General features: G+C 51.8%; 1 protein-coding gene across 12 annotated transcripts in view; it reads left to right on the top strand.

Moving 5' to 3' along the window:
• The window catches only part of tspoap1 (TSPO associated protein 1), a 333,678-nt gene that overhangs the window by 257,832 nt on the left and 54,533 nt on the right, over positions 1-21,313 (top strand). For all 12 annotated transcript variants that reach the window (XM_085964438.1, XM_085964437.1, XM_085964436.1 and 9 more), the window contains 3 exons: positions 1,651-1,760; positions 2,885-2,994; positions 9,591-10,463. In XM_085964438.1, the coding sequence (XP_085820564.1) occupies positions 1,651-1,760; positions 2,885-2,994; positions 9,591-10,463 (1,093 nt within the window). The remainder of the gene's footprint in view (positions 1-1,650; positions 1,761-2,884; positions 2,995-9,590; positions 10,464-21,313) is intronic.

Genomic DNA, 21,313 nt, shown 5'->3' with positions numbered 1-21,313 from the left:
CAACCTCCTCCTTGAATACTGTCTGTGGGGCCTGTTTGGTTGACTCGTCTTGCTGCTCCGCCTCCGCAGTGTTGTCCAAGCCTGGGAGTGGGGAACAAAACAGAGCAAAAAACACACCCTCACCTCCCACTTATCCGAACTCTCCCACTTAGCAAAACTCCAGCACCACTCAATGCACAATACTTAACTTACCTCCTCCCCACCCCCAATATGTCTCAGTGTCCTTAGGAAAATAGGACTACATAGGACCTGACAACTATACCCATCCCAAAGCTCATAGACTTCCTACTCCTACTTTACCTTTACCTTTAATAACCAAAGTTATCCACCACCCTCTTGAAATTCACATTGTTCACCATCTGCAGTAGCTATCTGTGCGAAGAAGTTATACTTTAACTGTGGATTCACCTCTTCTCATCTAACCTTGAATTCATATATAATTCGTTGTCCTAAGTCTGTGTTAATATTGAATATCACTCAGGGCTCCCTCCATCTAGTCACTAGTACTGTAGTTAGGGTTATGTGGCCATGTGTTAGGTAGTTGAAGTTGGTGGACCAGCTTGAGGGAACCATACACGCGACATCTATAATATGTTAAAATTTATACTTCTGCGCACACTCATGGTTTACAAAACTACCTGCTGTCCAGCTTTTGTTCACAGTTTTGCATCAACTTTTTCATTGTAATTCCTCATGTCCATATTGACACTGGAAACTACCTATGTAAACTTGTCAGGCTGTAATTGCACCTCCAGTAGTGGTGCTATATTGCCTGTCATGCATCTCCCAGTGCCTCAGTCTCGATTGCAGTAAAACACCTCAGCTCCATCCAACTTTACTTATGTGCTGTACCTTTTGCTATTTAATGATAAATAATACAAAATCAAAGTATTATAAAAATAAGGACAGAAAATATAACTTTAAAATGCTGACTGAATTACATATGTGGCCCTGGTCTAATTATCTCCTGTCTTCTAAACCCACTTCATCTAAAGGCTACAATTTGTTTTGATTCCCAGTATGCAATGCCAAGGGAGATTGACTAGTAAGGTCAAAATAGTTGACACTGCTCGCTATATCCTTGCGGAAGAATTCAAAAAAATATTTTGAGATATGTACCTTTGCCTTCATATCGGGAGCATTTGAAGCCAAATCTCTGTGTAGTTAGCAGAACACTGCTCACGGGCCTAATTATTTGTCAGTGATAAGGATTTTACATCCTTAAGGCATTATATGAATGAAGTAAATTCAAGTCCTCGTGTTAAACTAACCACTGGAATTGGGCTGTCTGCAGAAGGGGAGATGCTTCCCAACAAAGGAGGTTGAGTCATCCTGTATCACTCCTGAGTGGCTGGTCTCTGAGCAGCACCTGGTTTCAGGTACTAACTACTGGGTTAGTAACTACTGGGTTAGCGACTACTGAGCTGGGACACAAAGGCTTGCTGTTGGAACTGACTCTGAGCTGGGACTCAAGAACCTCGCTGTGTTGGAACTGACTCTGAACTAGGACACAAGGGATTCATTGTGTTGAAAGAAATAATTGAGTCCTCCAAAGGTAGAATTAAAATAAGAATCTCTCCCACTCTGTCTTCTTGTTAACCTTTGAAAGTTACCTTGTTGTGATTGATGTAATTTATTTATGAATTGCAGATAGATACAGCCAGTGAAGTGGAGGAGTTGGACATTGACAATGTCTCATCCATTCCAGAGCCTGAGAGCAGAGTAACTGCAAAACTGAAGGTGTTCATCGCACGGTACAGGTAAACCCCTGTGATTCTTGCTCTGTTCCATTTAGTGACCAGTGACCATGTCCTGTAGGAACAAACATTAAACTAAGCCTGTGAATCTGATTGCATTACTTGGTCTGGGTGAAGCACTTTATAACCTGATCCACTGTCAAGTATCCAGTGTAAACCAAGAAAGAGAAGGTTTGAGACAGTCAGATCGAATGTCATTCCTCCTAACCATAATATGGAGGAACTATAGGGGAAAAGGGGCTGACTAGCCAAAATATATCTCAAAGGGGAAAAAATAGTGATGTGCCAAATAACTGCCTGAATCCATGAGGTTAAAGCTTAAAACTAAAGGCTTCTATTAAGTAAGAACATGGCATCAAGTTAACACAGGGCAACCATCATTCATCACCGACCCAGCCCTTGGTAGAACATTCCAGAAGAGGGGCGGGGCTAGGGAGGAGCATTAGTGGTTACACCGGTGGAACATTCCAGACATTAACAAGTACAACAACAACAATAACAACAGCACAAATGCCAGAACACAGAGTTATTTCATCACAAATAGCAACACTGTTTTTGGTTTAGAATTGCAGTATTTCTAGAGAAAATATGATATCCATTCTATGCCTGTACAGTGCTGTTGGAGGGAACTGGCAGAACTTCAGGGCCTGTACTTTTAGTCTGCTCTCTGTCATTGATTAGCCCTCTTATCAGTAGCAGGTCCCTGCTAGTTGTGATGGGGAATTTGTCTCAGTTCTCTGACCATAGAGTGAAGGGAGTGCACCTGAACAAATTCCTTGGTAATCTGATGGGGGAGTGCCTGTTCTCTAGTGATCTATGAGGTAATGTGTTCATTGACTGCCAAGCAGGGATGTGTTCAGTCACTATCCTAGGTGACGCATTGGATGTATATCTTGGAGTTCAGTGGAAGTCTGTGAAGGGTTGTTCTTCCCAGCAGGTAGTAAATGAAGTGATTGTGTTTATGAGGGGTTAATTTGTTGGGGTGAATTTGTTCCTCGGGTTGGTGCAGGATAACTGTTCTGGAGAAGGGTCACTACTGGCGTGGTTATGTTCGTAGGATTATTGAGAGTCGGGGGCTGTGCTGTTGACTTCACTTCAGTTTTTCCTGACTCCTCTCTCTTTACCAGTTACAATCCCTTTGATGGGCCCAATGAGAACCCTGAGGCAGAACTGCCACTGACAGCGGGAGAGTATATCTACGTGTATGGAGACATGGATGAAGATGGATTTTATGAAGGTGTGACTGACACAAATACTATAAGAATGCATTCTTCACCATAAGTAAGATAAAGTATAACATTTTGTGTGCTTCTGCTCATATCACTGATTCCAGGTTAGACATAGGTTACAGCATAGCAGCAATACACAAGCAGTGATGTGCATAGAGGTTTGACAGCAACTGAAAGGCATTATCTGGAGGTCAGTTATGAAAAGACCTTTATCATGATTGAATCACAGAGTGGCAAACAGCTTTAACTGAAGCTCCACACCTCTAATTAGTTGACCCGCTGTTCTATCGGCTATGGTGTGTGTTTATCTATGCTGTGGCCTGGAGTACGGAGGCAATGCACTCGCACATTTTGTGGTGTGTTGTGGTCACCATGTCGCTTGGTAGGAGCTCCATTTACCTGCTGTCTGCCTAGCGAGGGTTCAAACCCATGCTTGTCAGTTGTTTGATGGTCAACTTGTGACTAGCCTCCTGGCGGAGAAGGAGGTAAATGGACCTCTTTGGATTTGAGATAACCTGGCAATGAAACATGGGAACCAAGTTGACTGATCGTGGCAAACTTGGTAATCGAATACCTGAGCCAGGCAGGTTCACAGTACTCCAGGTTCATGATTTACCAGGCAGTCTGGCTCATTAATGGAATCTGGAGGGGTAGATCCCAACTGGTGGTTGGGATTTTCTCAATTGGCTCCAGATTACTCTTAAGCATGTATTGGCCTCTGTGCCTGTGTTGGACCTTCAGTACACAAAGGTGATGGATGGTGTACAGAGTTGGATCTGCAATACCCTAATTTGTAGTGTGGTCCTGGCTATACAAGCAGCAGGAAGCTTACCCGTGCTCTGCCCTGGCAGACAGCACAGTTTAGCCAGTTAAACTCTGGTAGTACCTCTGCACACGCTTGGGGTCCCTAAGCCTTGGCTCTGCCAATCTGCCCTGCACTCTCTTGGATGTGTCCCTATGGGGAGAGTGTGTGGATTTCTGAGTACCTCTGAAATTTTAGCCTTAGCTCAGTGGCAGCACTCTTGCACTCCAGATACTTGAGCACATAATCTAGGCTGACACTTCATTGCAGTACTGAGGGAGTACTGCACTGTCGGAGGTGTGACACCTTTTGAATGAGACGTTAAATCGAGGCCCCATCTGCCCTCTCGGGTGGATGGAAAAGATACCATAGCACTATTCGAGGAACAGCAGGGAAGTTCTGCCCAGTAACCCATAACCAACATCATTAAATAAATAGATTATCTGGTCATTTGCTGTGCGCAAGGGCTGCCTTGTTTCCCAACATTACAACAGTGGCTACACTTCAAAAGTACTTAATTAGCTGTAAAGCACTTTGGAACGTCATGAGATCATGAAAGGCACTATATAAATGCAAATTCTTTTTTTTTCTGTTTGCAGCCTCTTAAAAAAAAGCTGATGAGTTTCCACATATGTGAGACACAGAGCTAACCAAAAATAAGATTTTTGATTACAAAATATTGTAGTTTTAATCCAGGAATTCAGTATTCAAACCCAGGGACCAGGCCCTGCCTTTTCGTGCAGTGTTGGCGAAAGTACCGTTCAATCCAGCGTAGTCACACTTCAACATGTATCACACACATACTAACTTTGAGTCAGCCAGTGTCAGCTGTGGCTCAGTGGGTAGCACTCTTGCCTCTGAGGCAGAAGGTTGTGGGTTCAAGTTCCACTCCAGGGACTTGAGCACCAAAATCTAGGCTGACACTCCAGTGCAATGCTGAGGGAGTGCTGCACGGTTGGAGGTGCCGTCTTTTGGATGGAACGTTAAACCAAGGCCCCGTCTGCTCTCTTAGGTGGACGTAAAAGATCCCGTGGCACTATTTCGAAGAAGAGCAGGGGAGTTATCCCCAGTGTCCTGGCCAATATTTATCCCTCAATCAACATTACAAAAAAAACATTATCTGCTCACTATCACATTGCTAATTGTGGGAGTTTGCTGTGCGCAATTGGCTGCCGTGTTTCCTACACTTCAAAAAAGTACTTAATTGGCTGTAAAGCGCTTTGAGACGTCCACAAACCGTGTGCTGGATCTCCAGTACAGAGTATCTCAAGTTGATGACTGTACAGTGCAGCATGTTGGATCTCCAATACATAGAGTGTCTGAAGATTTTATGTTGCCTTTAGTAATAAATGGTTCAGCACAGTAGGGCGATGGTACTTTATTACTAAGGTCCCTGCAATCTCTAGGGCCTAGAAATTCGGTTGGTTGCGCCAGCGATTAGCGCCTAAAGAGCCCGAGAATTGGGGCGTTACCCAATGTTCGGGCGGGCGCAATGAAGATAGCGACACCTCCCATATTGACTATACATTTAACGCCTGCGCTAAGTGTTAGCGCGCGCCCGCGTGCGCAGGCAGATCATGACGTCATTTCAGTGTGCAACGTCTTTTAGGCGCCCCTGACCGGATATTCGGTGGCGCCCGGAACCTTTGTGCCTAGCGCTATTAGTGACGGTTCGATGGAACGTTACCAGGCCCTTCTCGGAGTCGGGGGGCGCTATTTAAAGGGGACAGCTCTAGTATAAAAGCTGCAGCCACTTGGCCTGTTCATTGTGATCGTTGCTGGAGAGAGTTGGTGAGCTACTGTGGAGCAGACTTTTTGGAATTTAGCCTTAGAATACTTGGGACCTTCAGACCTGTCCGGAGCAGTTGGAGCGCTACACCTAACAGTGTTTTGACCGACTGGCATCGGAATGGGAGCTGCTTTGGAGGGCCACGTCCTCATGGCCGGACACTGTGAAGGGGCAGAGAGACGGCGGGAGAGAGGGCCGGGATTGGCCAGAAGGAGGAGGGGCAATGGAGGTCGGCCAGTCCGAGGGTACGCTGCGAGGGTATTCAGGCAGCAGGTGTCATACCTTGACATGTCGGAGGAGCAGTGTGTGCGAAGGCTCCGATTCGGTAAGGAGGTTGTAACTGAGCTGTGCCACCTGCTTGCTGAGGATCTGCAGCCGCGTCTACGGTGCAGGATCTCTCTGTCGGTGGCCGTTAAAGTGACTGTTGCCCTCAAATTTCTATGCCAGCGGATCCTTTCAGTCAGCCACTGGGGACATTGCGAATATCTCTCAGTTTGCAGTCCATTGTTGCATCCGGCAAGTGACAGCTGCCCTTTATAGAAGAAGGCGTCAATTCATCACCTTCCCTCTGACCCTGGAGAAGCAGGCGGAGCGCGCGCAGGGCTTCACTGCCATTGCGGACTTCCCCATGGTGCAGGGGGCGATTGATTGCACACACGTGGCTTTGCGGGCGCCATTACTGAATGCTGAGGACTTCCGCAACCGCAAGGGGTTCCACTCCCTCAATGTGCAGCTAGTCTGTGACCACCGCCAAATGATCATGGCAGTCAACGCCCAATTCCCAGGGAGCAGCCACGATGCCTTCATCCTGCGGCAGACCTCAGTTTGTGACCTTTTTGAGGGGCCGGCTCGCCCACGAGGCTGGCTTCTTGGGGACAAGGGCTATCCTCTCGGCCCATGGCTCATGACATCACTCCGTTTGGCTGCCACCCCAGCAGAAGAGCTGTACAACAGCAGCCATCAGGCGACCAGGAACATTGTGGAGCACACTATTGGTGTGCTCAAACAGCGTTTCCGCTGTCTAGACTATTCGGGGGGAGCCCTGCAGTACTCGCCGGAGCAAGTGGGTCACATCGTCGTCGTCTGCTGCATGCTCCACAACTTGGCGATTCGACGCACCCAGCCAATGCCAGCTGTCCCTCAAGGTCCAGCAGAGCAGGCGGAGGAGGAGGAGGAGGAGGAGGAAGATGGGAGGGCTCCTGAAAGTGGAAGGGCCATCCGTCAGAGGCTCATCAGGACTCGGTTCGAGGCCCCTCTGGCGGAATGATGGGTGTCATTCGTCCTGCGCACTTCGGATCTTTCAAAGCCTCTGAAGGCCAGCATGACTGTAAATAGTAACGTGTACCATTGCAAATTAAAACTTTTCTTTATTGTCAAAAAAGTCTTTCCTTCCAGCATAACAACGCCATGTCAACAGAAACCATAACTAACAAAATAACAGTTAACTCTTCGGCAAAGCCACAAAACTAAACAAACCATTTCCAACAATCACAACGGGTGAGGGAGTCCTTGAATTTGGCCAAAGAAACGTCTCAGCACCTCCCTCTACTGCTCGCCCCTTGATGGAGAACGACTTCTCTTTCGCGGTCGGCCCCTTCCCTCCCTGCTGCTCCTACGTAATTGAACCCCAGTGGCGGGGTCAAGGCTGGGGGACGCCTGCTGACTGTGTGGAAGCGCAGAAGCCCCTGAGGGACGGCCTGGATGACCTCTGGTCTTGGAGGGTGCGGACGCGGGCTGCTTGATCTGAGCATGGCTGGAAGCAGTGTGCCCTGCAGGTGGTGGCAGCTGCACTGCAAACGTACCAGCAGTGGCATGAGCAATGGTCACCTGCCGAGAGAGGACACCTGCACCATGGTCGGACGACACACTGGCTCTCTGAGGGGACCGGTTCGGCTCATCCGCCACAATCGACTGCTCCACTGATTCCTGGCCTTGTATGGTACTGGAAGGGCCCGGGGTGATCCTAGCTGATGCAGATAGGGTGGCTGCAGTGAGAGTTCGCGTTGCCTCAATCTGGGTGTGGACGAGGCCAGCAAGTGACTGCGTGGCAGCAGTGAGGACCTGTGTGGCAGATGCCAGTGCTTCGGAGAAGCCCTGGACAGTTCTTTCCATTGCTTCGGACAAGGCCGGAGCAGTCCGTTCCACTGCCTCGGACAAGCCCTGGACAGACCTTTCCAGGGATTGTCCGAAGCTCTGAACAGTCCTTTCCATAGCAGCCTCGAAGCCCTGGACAGTCCTCTCCATTGCTGCCCCGAAGCCCTGGACAGTCCTCTCCATTGCTGTTCCAAAGTCCAACACACTCTTTGCCAGTGTTTCTATCGACTGAGGCATCCTCCCCACTGCAGCCATCAGCTCAGTGTGCCTGAACCGGGCCTGGGTGCTCATTTCAGCCAGGCTACGCACCTCCTCTGCACTCTGCAGCAGTCATCACTCCCTGCCTTGCCCTCCGGGGAGCCGGTGGCCGAACTTGCCTACCCACCTCGCGTTGCTGCAGACCGCTTGTTCCGGCAACTGGCTCATCATCAGAGCCCCCCCCCTACCCTCCAGGGAAGTACTATCCCCAGTCTGCAGATGTGTAGGCTCCCCTGAGGTTGGAACGGATGCTCCGGCTTCCTCCTGATCCTCGCCTCCGGAGGCACTGGCACTGGCAGCTTCAGGGCGCAGATCCCGAGTTGGTGATGCAGCATCTGAAAGCAGGGAGGTGGAAGAGTGGCTTTAGCAAAAGGACAGGTTGGCGGCAAGGCATGCCAGATTGCGGCAAGGCTCTGACATGGCTGCACACTGAGAAAGCATGCTGGCGGGGGGACCAAGTGGAAGGAGACAGCTGAAAAAGGTGAGAGCCTTACCCTCGCTGTCGACAATGGGGTCGGCAGCTGCAGTGGTAACAGGACCACTCAGACGTCCTCCAAGAATCTGGTGCACTCTCTCCTCGAGATCCGTGAGAGTGACCACTTGTGGAGCTCCGCCACCGGTTCGACGCTGGTCCTTGCAGATCGTCGCCAGCTTGGACTGCAGGGGAAAGAAGGGGAAGTTCTGTTACATGATGCCCTGAGTGATCATCTCATGCCCCCCATGGTGCAAGAGCCCTTACATGATGCCTTGAGAGATCATCTCATGCCCCCCATGGTGCAAGAGCCCTTACATGATGCCTTGAGAGATCATCTCATGCCCCCCATGGTGCAAGAGCCCTTGCATGTGGCCTTGAGAGAAATGTCCATGTGTGTGCCCAGAAAGGGCCATGGGTGCTTGCTGCCAGATGGCCATTGGGGCATCATGGCAACAGGGTGCGCGAAGTCAGGTGCAGATGGAGGGAATCAGAAGTTTGCATAAACAACACTCACCCTAACGACCCGAGTGAGGTCGTTGAATTTCTTCCTGCACTGACCCTCTGAGAAACATCCCTCCAAGCTCGGCGGTACTCCTTTTGATTCGGCCTCCTGCCATTGTCAGGATACAGAACATCTCAACGGTGCTCCACTGCGGACACCAACTGGTCCAGAGCCTCAGTGCTGAAGCGCTCTGCTCTCTGTCTCACCTTCTCCATCCTGACCAAGTTTTTTGCGCCAGAGCGCCGATTCTGAGGCCTACAGGGCGTTGAGTGTGGAAGCTGAGGCTGACTGACCCACCCCTTTAAGAGCCGGCCGGCGCCTGGAAGTCTCATGGTTATCGATAATTGAGATCACCTGCGCTGCGCCCGTCCGCGCCGATATTGGGTAGCGCCGGAAGTTTTGCGCCTTAAGAGGCCCGTGCAACGTCTGAATTCGCGCCTCAATCCCCTTTGGGGGCGATGCAACCCAATATCGCGCCAGGCGGCGATAAGTTTCGTCTGGCTATAAACTTTGCGCAGCGCCAGTTCTAACGCCTCAAGCGGGGCTATACCCAATTTCTAGGCCTAGGAGTATTCGCAAACTCTCCAACAGATAATTTCTCAGTAAGTTATTTGTGATTTGCTTGTGTTTCGCTGTCAGTGTTTTAATAGTTTGCACTAAAATAGACTCTGCATTCATTTTCAGGAGAGCTGATGGATGGGAGAAGAGGATTGGTTCCTTCAAACTTCATTGAGCGTGTATCTGATGAGGATATGTTGACGTTTCATCCCCCAGAGATCAACGAGCTGTCTCACAGTTCATTCCAGGAGATCAGCTTCCACAGTGGTAGTGAGCAAAGCCTTCCATTGCGGAAGAACAACACTGAGAAGCCAGAGATTTCCAGCCCCCATGAAGAGCTCAGTCTGCACGGCTCACAGGTAAAGCTAGAGAGCCTGGTGAGCAATGGCTTTGATCTCGATGTAGAAGAGTTGGGCGAATATGATGAGGATGTGGTGCCTTACCCCAGGAAACTGAACTTGATCAAACAGCTTGCCAAAAGCATCATTGTGAGCTGGGAGTCCCCTCTGGTGCCAGGTGGCTGGGGTACAATATTCAGCTATAATATCTACGTGGATAAGGAGCTGCGGATGAATGTCAAGTATGGTGCACAGACCAAAGCTGTAATAGAGAGACTAGACCTTAATGCTAAAGCTTACCGCATCTATGTGCAGAGTGTGACAGACAAGGGGAACTCTGATGAAATATGTAGTAGCATGCTTGTGGGGAAAGATGTCTGCGTCGCACCTATGCAGTTGAAAGTTCAGTCTATTACCGCAACCTCAGCGGACATTTCTTGGTTGCCAAGCAACAGTAATTACAGCCATGTGATTTTCCTCAATGAGGAGGAGTACGAGGTGGTGAAGGCTGGGAGCTACTCCTACTCCCTGGTGAACCTGAGGCCTAATATGAAGTACAAGGTGAAAGTGGAGGCCAGACCACACCAGATACCATGGGAGCTACCACTGGACCGACGGCAACTCAAATGCATATATACTCAGTTCTCAACCTTGGCAGGAGGTCAGTGACATAACAATTTGTGGCTTTAGTGCTGAAAAACATATTCAGGTACATCAGGTACGGGGAGGTCAAACACATTGGTTGGGACGATGAGGGGGGCGGGGCAGGAGGAGGTTGAATACAAGCAGAAGTTCGGAGATTGATGGTGTGTTTGAAGAGGTAGGTTTTGAGGAGAGGTAGCGAGATGGGTTTTGGAGGAGAATTCCAGAGTTGTGATGGCTGAAGGGTCTGACACCAGTGGAGGGAGTGGGTGCACAGTCAACCAGAGTCACAGAATCATAAGAAAATTACGGCATAGAAGGAGGTTATTTGGTTCATTGTGTCTGTGCTGGCCAAAAAGAGCTATCCAGCCTAATCCCACTTTCCAGCTCTTAGTCCATAGCCTTGTAGGTTACAGCACTTCACGTGCATACCGAGTACTTTTTAAATGCAATGAGGGTTTCTGCCTCTACCACCATTTCAGGCAGTGAGTTCGACCCCCACCACCCCCTGGGTGAAAAATGTTCTTCCCTCTAATCCTTGTACCAATTACTTTAAATCTATGTCGTTATTGACCTCTCTGCTAAGGGAAATAGGTTCTTCCTATCCACTCTATCTGGGCCCCTCATAATTTTATACACCTTAATTAAGTCTCCTCTCAACCTCCACTGTGCCAAAGAAAACAACCCAGCCTATCCAATCTTTCCTCATAGCTAAAATTCTCCAGTCCTGGCAATGTCCTCGTAAATCTCCTCTGTCCTCTCTGCTGCAATCACATCTTTCCTGTAATGTGGTGACCAGAACTGTACCCAGTACTCGAGCTGTGGCCTAACTAGTGTTTAATACATTTCAAGCATACCCTCCCTGCTCTTATATTCTATGCCTCGGCTAATCAAGGAAAGTATCCCGTATGCCTTCTTAACCACCTTATCTACCTGTCCTGCTACCTTCAGGGATATGTGGACATGCACTCCAAAGTCCCTCTGTTCCTCTACACATCTCAGTATCCTACATTTATTGTGTATTCCCTTGCATTGTTAGCCCTCCCCAAAGGCATTACCTCACACTTTTCTGGATGGAATTCCATTTGCCACTTTTCTGCCCACCTGACCAGTCCATTGATGTCTTCCTGAAGTCTACACCTTTCTTCCACACTATCAACCACACGGTCAATTTTTGTATCATCTGCAAACTTCTTAATCATGCCCCTACATTGAAGTCTAAATCATTGACATATACCACAAAAAGCAAGGGACCTAGTACTGAGCCCCGCGGAACCCCACTGAAACAGCCTTCCAGCCACAAAAACACACCATTACTGTAAAGTCTGTGGGTTGTGCAGTTAATAAATACACAGACTTCAGAAATAACAACAAACAGGTCTTTACTATTCGAAGGTCCGGGCGAATCTGCCCCAGTTATCCTGTCACAACACTTATATACTGGTGTGGTCACTGTCGGTATTACAGTATACAGAAGCCAAACAAGTAGTGCCACACTTAAAGTAGTTCCCTTAAAGGTGAACGGTTACATACAATAATTTCCTTAAGGGTAGACGGGTACATACACTACAATCCTCCCTTTTTAGCTTTCAACATACTGAGTCCATAGTGGACATACATTATCACATATATATATACAGATTTATTTAAGACAGTTCATAGATTCAGTCTTTCGGGAGGTTTCCGGATTCTGCCCGGGTAACGCCGCAGTGGTGTCGTCATTCCAAGCGGGCTAGTAGGTGTTTCTGGTAAAGTTGAATCGGCTCGAAGCACAGTGTCAGGTTCCTCTGACTCCAGAACTACCAGATCGGACGTAGGTGTTCTGGGTAACTCAGTCTCAACCTTATCCGGGTAAGGTGGTGAAGTCGGGGGCCCATTTGTGGCGGACCCTATGATCTGGTCAACATGGCGCCTTATTATATTGTCTCCAATGTCCACAGTGTACATCAACGGGCCTAGCCTTTTTCCAATCGTTCCAGGCTGCCATTTCTCAGTACGATAGTCCCGGGCCAAAACTCGTTGACCGGTCTGGAAGGATCTAGTGGCCCTTTCGTTCATGCCCTGGAATTGCCGATTCTCTACGTCCCTTCTGACGTTTGGTTTGAGTAAATCCAGCCGACATCGTAGGCGTCTATTACAAAACATCATCGCGGGAGTTTGATTTGTGACCGCATGGGTTGCATTTCGGTATGCCAACAAAAAACTATCCACCTTATGCTGTAAACTTATGTCTTCATTACTCATGGCCTTTACGGCCTTCTTGAAGGTCTGGACAAACCTTTCAGCCAATCCATTGGAGGCAGGATGGTATGGGGCTGACGTGTAATGTTTAACCCCATTGCTCTTTAAGAATTTCTTAAATTCCTCAGATACAAATTGCGGTCCATTGTCAGAACAGATCTGTTCTGGCAGGCCATTCCGAGCAAACATAGTCCTTAACACCGTGATGGTTTTTTCCGTCGTGGTGGTGGTCATCTTAATTACTTCTGGCCACTTGGAGTGGGCATCTACCGCTATTAGGAACATCGAGTCCATAAATGGACCAGCAAAGTCGATGTGTACTCTTTGCCAGGGAGATGAGGGCCACTCCCATGGGCGCAGAGGAGCCTGTGGTGGCGCATTCTGAACCCTCTGACATCCTAGGCAATTCTTCGTGATCTCCTCTATGTCCCCATCGATGCCTGGCCACCACACAAACGCCCTTGCTAGATTCTTCATCTTTACGCCACCCAGGTGTCCTTCGTGCAGCTCCTTGAGTACCTTCTTTTGGAGTTTGGGTGGAATCACCACTCTAGACCCACACAGCAGGGTTCCTCGACACACTGACAGTTGTTCTTTCCTCTGTGAGAATGCTTGCAGTGTTGGTTCGCACTGTGCTGGCCATCCCTCCACCGTTAAATCATAGACTCGTGAAAGAGTCGGGTCATTCCTTGTCTCATTCTCAATCATTGAGTTTGTTATCGGCAGACACTCCACTATTGATGAGTGGAACAACTCTACTGGGTCCACTGTCCTCGCTTCTTCTACCATCGGCAATGGCAAGCGTGATAGCCCATCAGCGTTTCCATGCTGTTTGGACCGTTTGTATTCAATATCATACTGGTGTGCCCCAAGTAAAACTGACCATCTTTGTAACCTTTGTGCCATCATGGTAGAAACGGCCTTGTTTGGGTTGAATATGGACACCAACGGCTGGTGGTCCGTCAGCAATGTGAACCTCTTACATTGCAAGTAATGGTTGAATTTCTTCACGCCCCACACAAGACTGAGGGCCTCCCTATCTATCTGGGCGTAATTTCGTTCCGCTGGTGTCAATGATCGGGACGCGAATGCCACCGGCCTTTCCGAGCCATTTGGTAGTCTGTGCGAAAGTACTGCCCCAATTCCGTACGGGGAAGCATCACAAGCTAGCCGAAGGGGTAATGCTGGGTTGAAATGAGCCAACACTTCTTCAGAGGTAATCAACTCCTTGCTCCTGCGAAAAGCCTTTTTGCATTCTTCACTCCACCTCCATGGTGTTTCTTTCCGCAACAGCTCATTTAGCGGATGCAGCACCGTAGATAAATTTGGCAGAAACTTGTGATAATAATTAATCAACCCCAAGAATGACCTTAGCTGTGACACGTTTCTTGGAGCGGGGGCCTTCACGACCGCTTCTATCTTTTCCGGTGACTTATGTAGTCCCTCTCGGTCAATGACATGACCGCAGTATGAGATCCGTTTTTGGAAGAACTCACACTTCTTGCGATTAACCCGAAGGCCATACTCCTTCAACCTGGTGAGTACCAGTTTCAAATTCGTGAGGTGTTCTTCCTCATCTTTTCCCGTGATTAGAATATCATCTAAGTAGCACTGCGTGCTTGGAATTCCTTGTAACACCTGTTCCATGGCCCTCTGCCAAATTGCTGGCGCCGAAGCTACTCCAAAGACCAGTCTATTATAGCAATACAAGCCTCTGTGAGTGTTGATGGTGAGGTATTGGCGTGACTCTTCCTCAACCTCCATCTGTAAATATGCCTGAGCCAAGTCTATCTTCGTGAAGTGCTTCCCTCCAGCCAATGAAGCAAAAATATCTTCAATCCGCGGAAGCGGGTATTGTACCGTGTGAAGTACCGGATTCACTGTGATCTTGAAATCTCCGCAGATACGGACCTTCCCCGGTCCCCCTGGCTTATTACTTGGTGAGGATTTCATGACGGGAACAATGGGCGTGGCCCACTCACTCCAGTCTACTTTTGACAGAACCCCTGATCGTTCAAGTTCTTCTAGTTCTGCCTCTACTGCTGGTCGTATTGCGTACGGTACTGATCTGGCCTTAAAAAACTTTGGGCTTGCATGTTCTGCAATCTTGACCTTTGCTTTAATACCTCGCAGCGTTCCCAGTCCTTGCTGGAATACCTCTTTAGCTTCGTCTAATATTCTGGACAACCGTTCAGGTTTGACATCCTCTTTTTCGGACTCCACCGTCATGGTGTTTAGTGCATGCCAGTCCATCTTTATTTTTCGGATCCACTCTCGTCCCAGAAGTGGTGGACCTCCCTCAGGCAACACATACAGATCTAACCGGTGGTGAACTTTATCCTGGTATCTCACCTTAACCTCTAGTTTTCCGATGGGGAATACTTTGTGCCCCGTGTATGTCTGCAGCACTAGATCCGTATTCCGTAGTGGAATATGCTTGAAAAACTTTTTATAGTCATGCTTATTCATGACAGTCAACGCCGATCCGGTGTCTACTTCCATTTTTACTTGGACCTTCTCAATCTGTAACGTTATCCAAATAGTTTGTCGGTCGGCTTCATTGCTCACGTTGTGGATTCTCAGACTGTCCAATCCTTTGTGTTTGGAGTGTGAGTCCGACTTCTGTTCCTTCAGACTCTTCCTAGTCGCCTCTTGTACCTTTCTGTACCATTTTTGTGAGGACTCGTTATTGTTGTACGTCGTTCCTGACCGGCACACTTTAGCTATGTGCCCGATCTTGCCACATTTCCGGCATTCTTGGTTTTTACCCCAGCAACGCTTCTGGTCATGTGTTGTCTTCCCACAACGATAGCATTTCGTAGTCCTCGAGGTGATGTGGTCCACCCCTAGTGCCACCGCCTTCCGCTGCATTACCGCCGTTCCTTTTGCTGCGGCTTCGCATGATGCGGCTATAAGGACAGCCCTGTCAAGTGTGAGGTTGTTCTCTTCCAGTAGTCGCTTTTGCGTCCCTTCTTTGGACAATCCACATACGAACTTGTCTCGCAGTGCCTCTGTCAGATTCCCTCTGAACTGGCAGTGTTTCGCTAGCCTCCGCAGTTCGACCAAGTATTCCGCGTTGCTTTCGTCTTTCTTCTGCGTTCTCGCATATAATCTGAATCGTTCAGCCAGCTTCAACGGTGTGGGGTTCAAGTGATCCTTCAGCACTGCTACTATATCCTCGAAAGTCTGATCCGCCGGTTTAGCTGGAGAGAGAAGATGTTTCAACAACCCGAATGTTTTCGCACCCATCATGTTAAGTAAGGTTACAGCTTTTTCCTCCTTAGCTATTTTGTTAGCCTTACAATGTATCTCAATACGTTCCACGTACGTGGGCCAGTCTTCTATTTCGGAGTTAAAATCGTTGCTGTCCTCACGCTTAGGCATCTTCCTTTCTTTGGGTACAACACAAATATTTCTTTAAATTCTTATGTATTGTTTTTTTTTTTTAAGATGGCGGCTTTTCCCGCGAATTTGGCGGTTTCCCGCTCTTCTTTTCTCTCCCCGCCCACTTCAATGGCGGTTTCCCGCTTCTGTCGGCTCCTCCGCCTAATGGCGGCTTCCCGCGTTTCTTCCTGGTGGAAGGGGTACGCTTTCCCCGCAGCGGACAGGTTCAGCCGCTGGGCTGGCTCTCGCACAGCTCCCCCTACTCGGCTCTGTCTTCTCCTCCCGCCCGCACGGCTCTACCGGCGCTGGGTACACCCCGTTAACGGAGGACAGTTCAGCCGCTGGACTGGCTCTCGCGCAGTCTCTCACCCCGTTTTCGGCTGTGTCTCTCTCCCACTCCCGCACGTTCGGTTTTGCCGGCTCTGAGTACCCCGTTGGTGGAGAACAGCTCAGCCGCTGGACTGGCTCCTCGCAGTCTCTCTCTCCGCACCCGGCTCTCACCCGCACGGTTCCCGTTCGCCTCCCCAGCCCTCTCGCAGACCGGTGTTTCCCTCCCCGGCTGCGGCTGGGTTTCTCTTCCCGCGCCTACTCGCAGGCTCAGCGCTTCGTGGCTGCGGTCGCTGCCCGGATTTTTCCCGCCGATCGCGGTCCGGCTGTCACCCGACGCCGTTGGACCCGACTTTTGACCGGCTCAGCTCCCCCTCGACCGAGGTCGAGTGCTCTGCCCTTATCCTCCGGATATTCTCTACACCTTCCCCTACTCACAGTCTCTTCGGCCGCCTTGTTTCCAGCTGATCGGCTCACTCCGCACCGTGGCAGAAGGGTAGTCAGTGCCTGTTGCAGATGGAAGCTTTTATTGCTAAAGTCTTCCTCCTTTCTCCTGCTGCAGCCTCGTGTTTTCTTCCAGCAGCACGACGAGGGCGGTTGCCTCTCTTTGACGCTCTTCTTGCTTTGGTAATCTTGCCGCAGGGTACGATCGGACTCGTCGCCACTGTAAAGTCTGTGGGTTGTGCAGTTAATAAATACACAGACTTCAGAAATAACAACAAACAGGTCTTTACTATTCGAAGGTCCGGGCGAATCTGCCCCAGTTATCCTGTCACAACACTTATATACTGGTGTGGTCACTGTCGGTATTACAGTATACAGAAGCCAAACAAGTAGTGCCACACTTAAAGTAGTTCCCTTAAAGGTGAACGGTTACATACAATAATTTCCTTAAGGGTAGACGGGTACATACACTACAATTACCCTTTGCTTCCTGCCACTGAACCAATTTTGGATCCAACTTGCCACTTTCCCTTGGATCCCATGGACTTTTACTTTTCTGACCAGTCTGCCATGTGGGACCTTGTCAAAAGCCTTGCTAAAATCCATGTAGACTACATCAAATGCACTACCCGCATCGACCCTCCTCAAAAAATTCAATCAAGTCAGTCAGACACGACCTTCCCTTAACAAATCCATGCTGACTGTAATAACAACAGAAAATGCTGGAAAAACTCAGCAGGTCAGGCAACATCCGTGGACAGAAATTTGAGTTGACGTTTCGGGTCGAACCCTTCTTCAAAACTGGAAAGAAAAGATAGACCGGAGGCAGGGCTGCGATCGGACAAAAGAATAAAAGAAACAAAAGAAGTAAAAAAGAGACAATAAAAGGTGTTAGAAGCTAGACGAGATGGTGATAGGCTGAGATTGGGTGTAAAGTGTACTGGCAGGGCAAGGGATAGCTGCCAGGTGTGAGAGCGAAACAAAAGGAAAGCGGGGGGGGGGGGGAAAGGAGTGGAAAAATTACAAGAAAAAATGAAATAGGGGCCGAGGTTATGATCTGAAATTGTTGAACTCGATATTGATTAATCCGTGCCTTATCAAATGACAATTAATACTGTCCCTGAAATTTTTTTCCAATAATTTGCCCACCACCGAGGTTAGCCTGTAATTACTTGGTCTATCCCTTTCTCCCTTTTTAAACAACGGTACAACATTAGCAGTCCTCTGGCACCACACCTGTAGCCAGAGAGGCCGGAAGAGTGGAGGGTTCTAGCCGCAACGTGGAAGTAGGATGGAGAAAGGAAATGGAGGGATTTTTAAATAAGGATTGTGAAATCAATGTACAGAGATGGAGGGGGCTAGCGGACGTTAGCAAGGCTTGAGGTAATAGGAGAGCAGGACTTAATATGGGATACAATGCAGGTGGCAGAGTTTTGGATTAGTTGAAGCTTGTGCAGGGAGCTTGGGAAGGCGGTGAAAACAGTGTTGGAGAAGTAAAGCCTGAAAACAATAGGGAAGGTGGGGAAAAGTTGGGGTAATTACCTTTTGTTAACACTGGGACTGGATTCAGCAATTTGTATCATGTTTCACTGTTGAAACTTTGCTAATGTATTTCAGCCTTCATGCCCACCGTATAGATACACTGAGACATAGTCAACCTCCAGTCTGTGTCAGTGCACTGCACCTGAAGTATTAGCACTGAATGCTGAAGTAAGATGTGCGCTTGGTCGATAGGGGCTTTTAGCTTTAGGCTCTATTGAAAGTAACACCACGGTGACCCTCTTGTGCTGCTCACTGATGTTTATACTGCTGCCTTGTTCCAGTCTCGTATGGGGCCAGCTGAGGCGAGTTCAAGTGGGTGGGTCAACGAATCTGACGCTGCACTAGTAACATGTACCAGCATGCTTGTATCATGATCTAAATACATTGATCCACTAGCCCAGGGAAATCAGCAGGTCACAGGAAAAGATGATTATTCTGTCAAAAGAATGTAAAACCCACAAGAAAGTATGTCTCTGCTGCTGTCAACTGTGTGGAGGTCAGATTGTCCACACTTGCACGTGCTGTCAATAGCATAATACTGCATAACCCATACAGTTCAATAAGGCCTTAGCCTCTGGCTCGAGATTAGAGAAGTAGCCCTCAGCCGCTGTCTGTGTCTGTTAATTTAACATTTATTGAACTGATTGGCTGAATACTGCATTTTCAAAGCCAATAAAAATGGTGCATTGAGTCTTCATTTTAGCAGTGAATAAAGAGTGTGTAGGACTCTAATAAAACGCTTCATAAAATGGCATATTTGGAGTTTGAGACAAAAATACAGAGGAAAAGTGATCATAGTGATTGATAAAATATAGAGGCTGTTGTCATTGTGTACTATGGGGAGAGAATGCTGCTAGCCATCATGTCTGGCGTCAGCCTCGCTGTCTGTCGCCCGCCCTCGCTGTCTGTCGCCCGCCCTCGCTGTCTGTCGCCCGCCCGCCCTCGCTGTCTGTCGCCCGCCCGCCCTCGCTGTCTGTCGCCCGCCCGCCCGCCCTCGCTGTCTGTCGCCCGCCCGCCCTCGCTGTCTGTCGCCCGCCCGCCCTCGCTGTCTGTCGCCCGCCCGCCCTCGCTGTCTGTCGCCCGCCCGCCCTCGCTGTCTGTCGCCCGCCCGCCCTCGCTGTCTGTCGCCCGCCCGCCCTCGCTGTCTGTCGCCCGCCCGCCCTCGCTGTCTGTCGCCCGCCCGCCCTCGCTGTCTGTCGCCCGCCCGCCCTCGCTGTCTGTCGCCCGCCCGCCCTCGCTGTCTGTCGCCCGCCCGCCCTCGCTGTCTGTCGCCCGCCCGCCCTCGCTGTCTGTCGCCCGCCCGCCCTCGCGGTCTGTCGCCCGCCCGCCCTCGCTGTCTGTCGCCCGCCCGCCCTCGCTGTCTGTCGCCCGCCCGCCCTCGCTGTCTGTCGCCCGCCCGCCCTCGCTGTCTGTCGCCCGCCCGCCCTCGCGGTCTGTCGCCCGCCCGCCCTCGCGGTCTGTCGCCCGCCCGCCCTCGTCTGTCGCCCGCCCGCGCTCGCTGTCTGTCGCCCGCCCGCCCTCGCTGTCTGTCGCCCGCCCGCCCTCGCTGTCTGTCGCCCGCCCGCCCTCGCTGTCTGTCGCCCGCCCGCCCTCGCTGTCTGTCGCCCGCCCGCCCTCGCTGTCTGTCGCCCGCCCGCCCTCGCTGTCTGTCGCCCGCCCGCCCTCGCTGTCTGTCGCCCGCCCGCCCTCGCTGTCTGTCGCCCGCCCGCCCTCGCTGTCTGTCGCCCGCCCGCCCTCGCTGTCTCGCGCCCGCCCCCCGCTGCCTCGCGCCCGCCCGCCCCCGCTGCCTCGCGCCCGCCCGCCCCCGCTGCCTCGCGCCCGCCCCGCTGCCTCGCGCCCGCCCGCCCCCGCTGCCTCGCGCCCGCCCGCCCCCGCTGCCGCCCGCCCCCGCTGCCTCCCGCCTGCCCGCCCCCGCTGCCGCCCGCCCGCCCCCGCTCGCTCTCTCCCGCCCGCCCGCCCCCTCTCCCGCCCGCCCCCGCTCTCTCCCGCCCGCCCTCGCTCTCTCCCGCCCGCCCTCGCTCTCTCCCGCCCGCCCTCGCTCTCTCCCGCCCGCCCTCGCTCTCTCCCGCCCGCCCTCGCTCTCTCCCGCCCGCCCTCTCCCGCCCGACATCCCTCGCCCTCTCCTGCCCGACCGCCCTCGCCCTCTCCCGCCCGATCGCCCTCTCCCGCCCGCCCGACCGCCCTCGCCCTCTCCCGCCCGACCGCCCCCGCCCTCTCCCGACCGCCCTCGCCCTCTCCCGCCCGACCGTCCTCGCCCTCTCCCGCCCGACCGCCCTCGCCCTCGCCCTCTCCTGCTCTCGCTCTCCCGCCCGACCGCCCTCGCCCTCTGCCGCCCGACCGCCCTCTGCCGCCCGACCGCCCTCGCCCTCTGCCGCCTGACCGCCCTCGCCCTCTGCCGCCCGCCTGCCCTCGCCCTCTGCCGCCCGCCCGCCCTCGCCCTCTGCCGCCCGCCCGCCCTCACCCTCTGCCGCCCGCCCGCCCGCCGCCGCCCGCCCGCCCTCGCCCTCTGCCGCCCGACCGCCCTCGCCCTCTGCCGCCCGACCACCCTCGCCCTCTGCCGCCCGATCGCCCTCTGCCGCCCGCCCTCGCCCTCTGCCGCCCGCCCTCGCCCTCTGCCGCCGGCCCTCGCCCTCTGCCGCCCACCGCCCTCGCCCTCTGCCGCCCGACCGCCCTCGCCCTCTGCCGCCCGCTCGCCCTCTGCCGCCCGCTCGCCCTCTGCCGCCCCCTCGCCCTCTGCCGCCCGCCCTCGCCGTCTGCCGCCCGCCCTCGCCGTCTGACGCCCGCCCTCGCCGTCTGACGCCCGCCCTCGCCGTCTGCCGCTCGCCTCTGCCGCTCGCCGTCTGCCCCTCGCCGTCTGCTGCCCGCCCTCGCCGTCTGCCGCCCGCCGTCTGCCGCCCGCCCTCGCCGTCTGCCGCCCGCCCTCGCCGTCTG

This window comes from Somniosus microcephalus, chromosome 22 (assembly GCF_052327205.1).
Source record: "Somniosus microcephalus isolate GS21.2 chromosome 22, FLI_Smic_1.0, whole genome shotgun sequence".
NCBI classification, from domain to species: Eukaryota; Metazoa; Chordata; class Chondrichthyes; order Squaliformes; family Somniosidae; genus Somniosus; species Somniosus microcephalus.
Note: the sequence above shows the minus strand (reverse complement) of the source record. Positions and strands in the feature narration are given on the sequence as shown.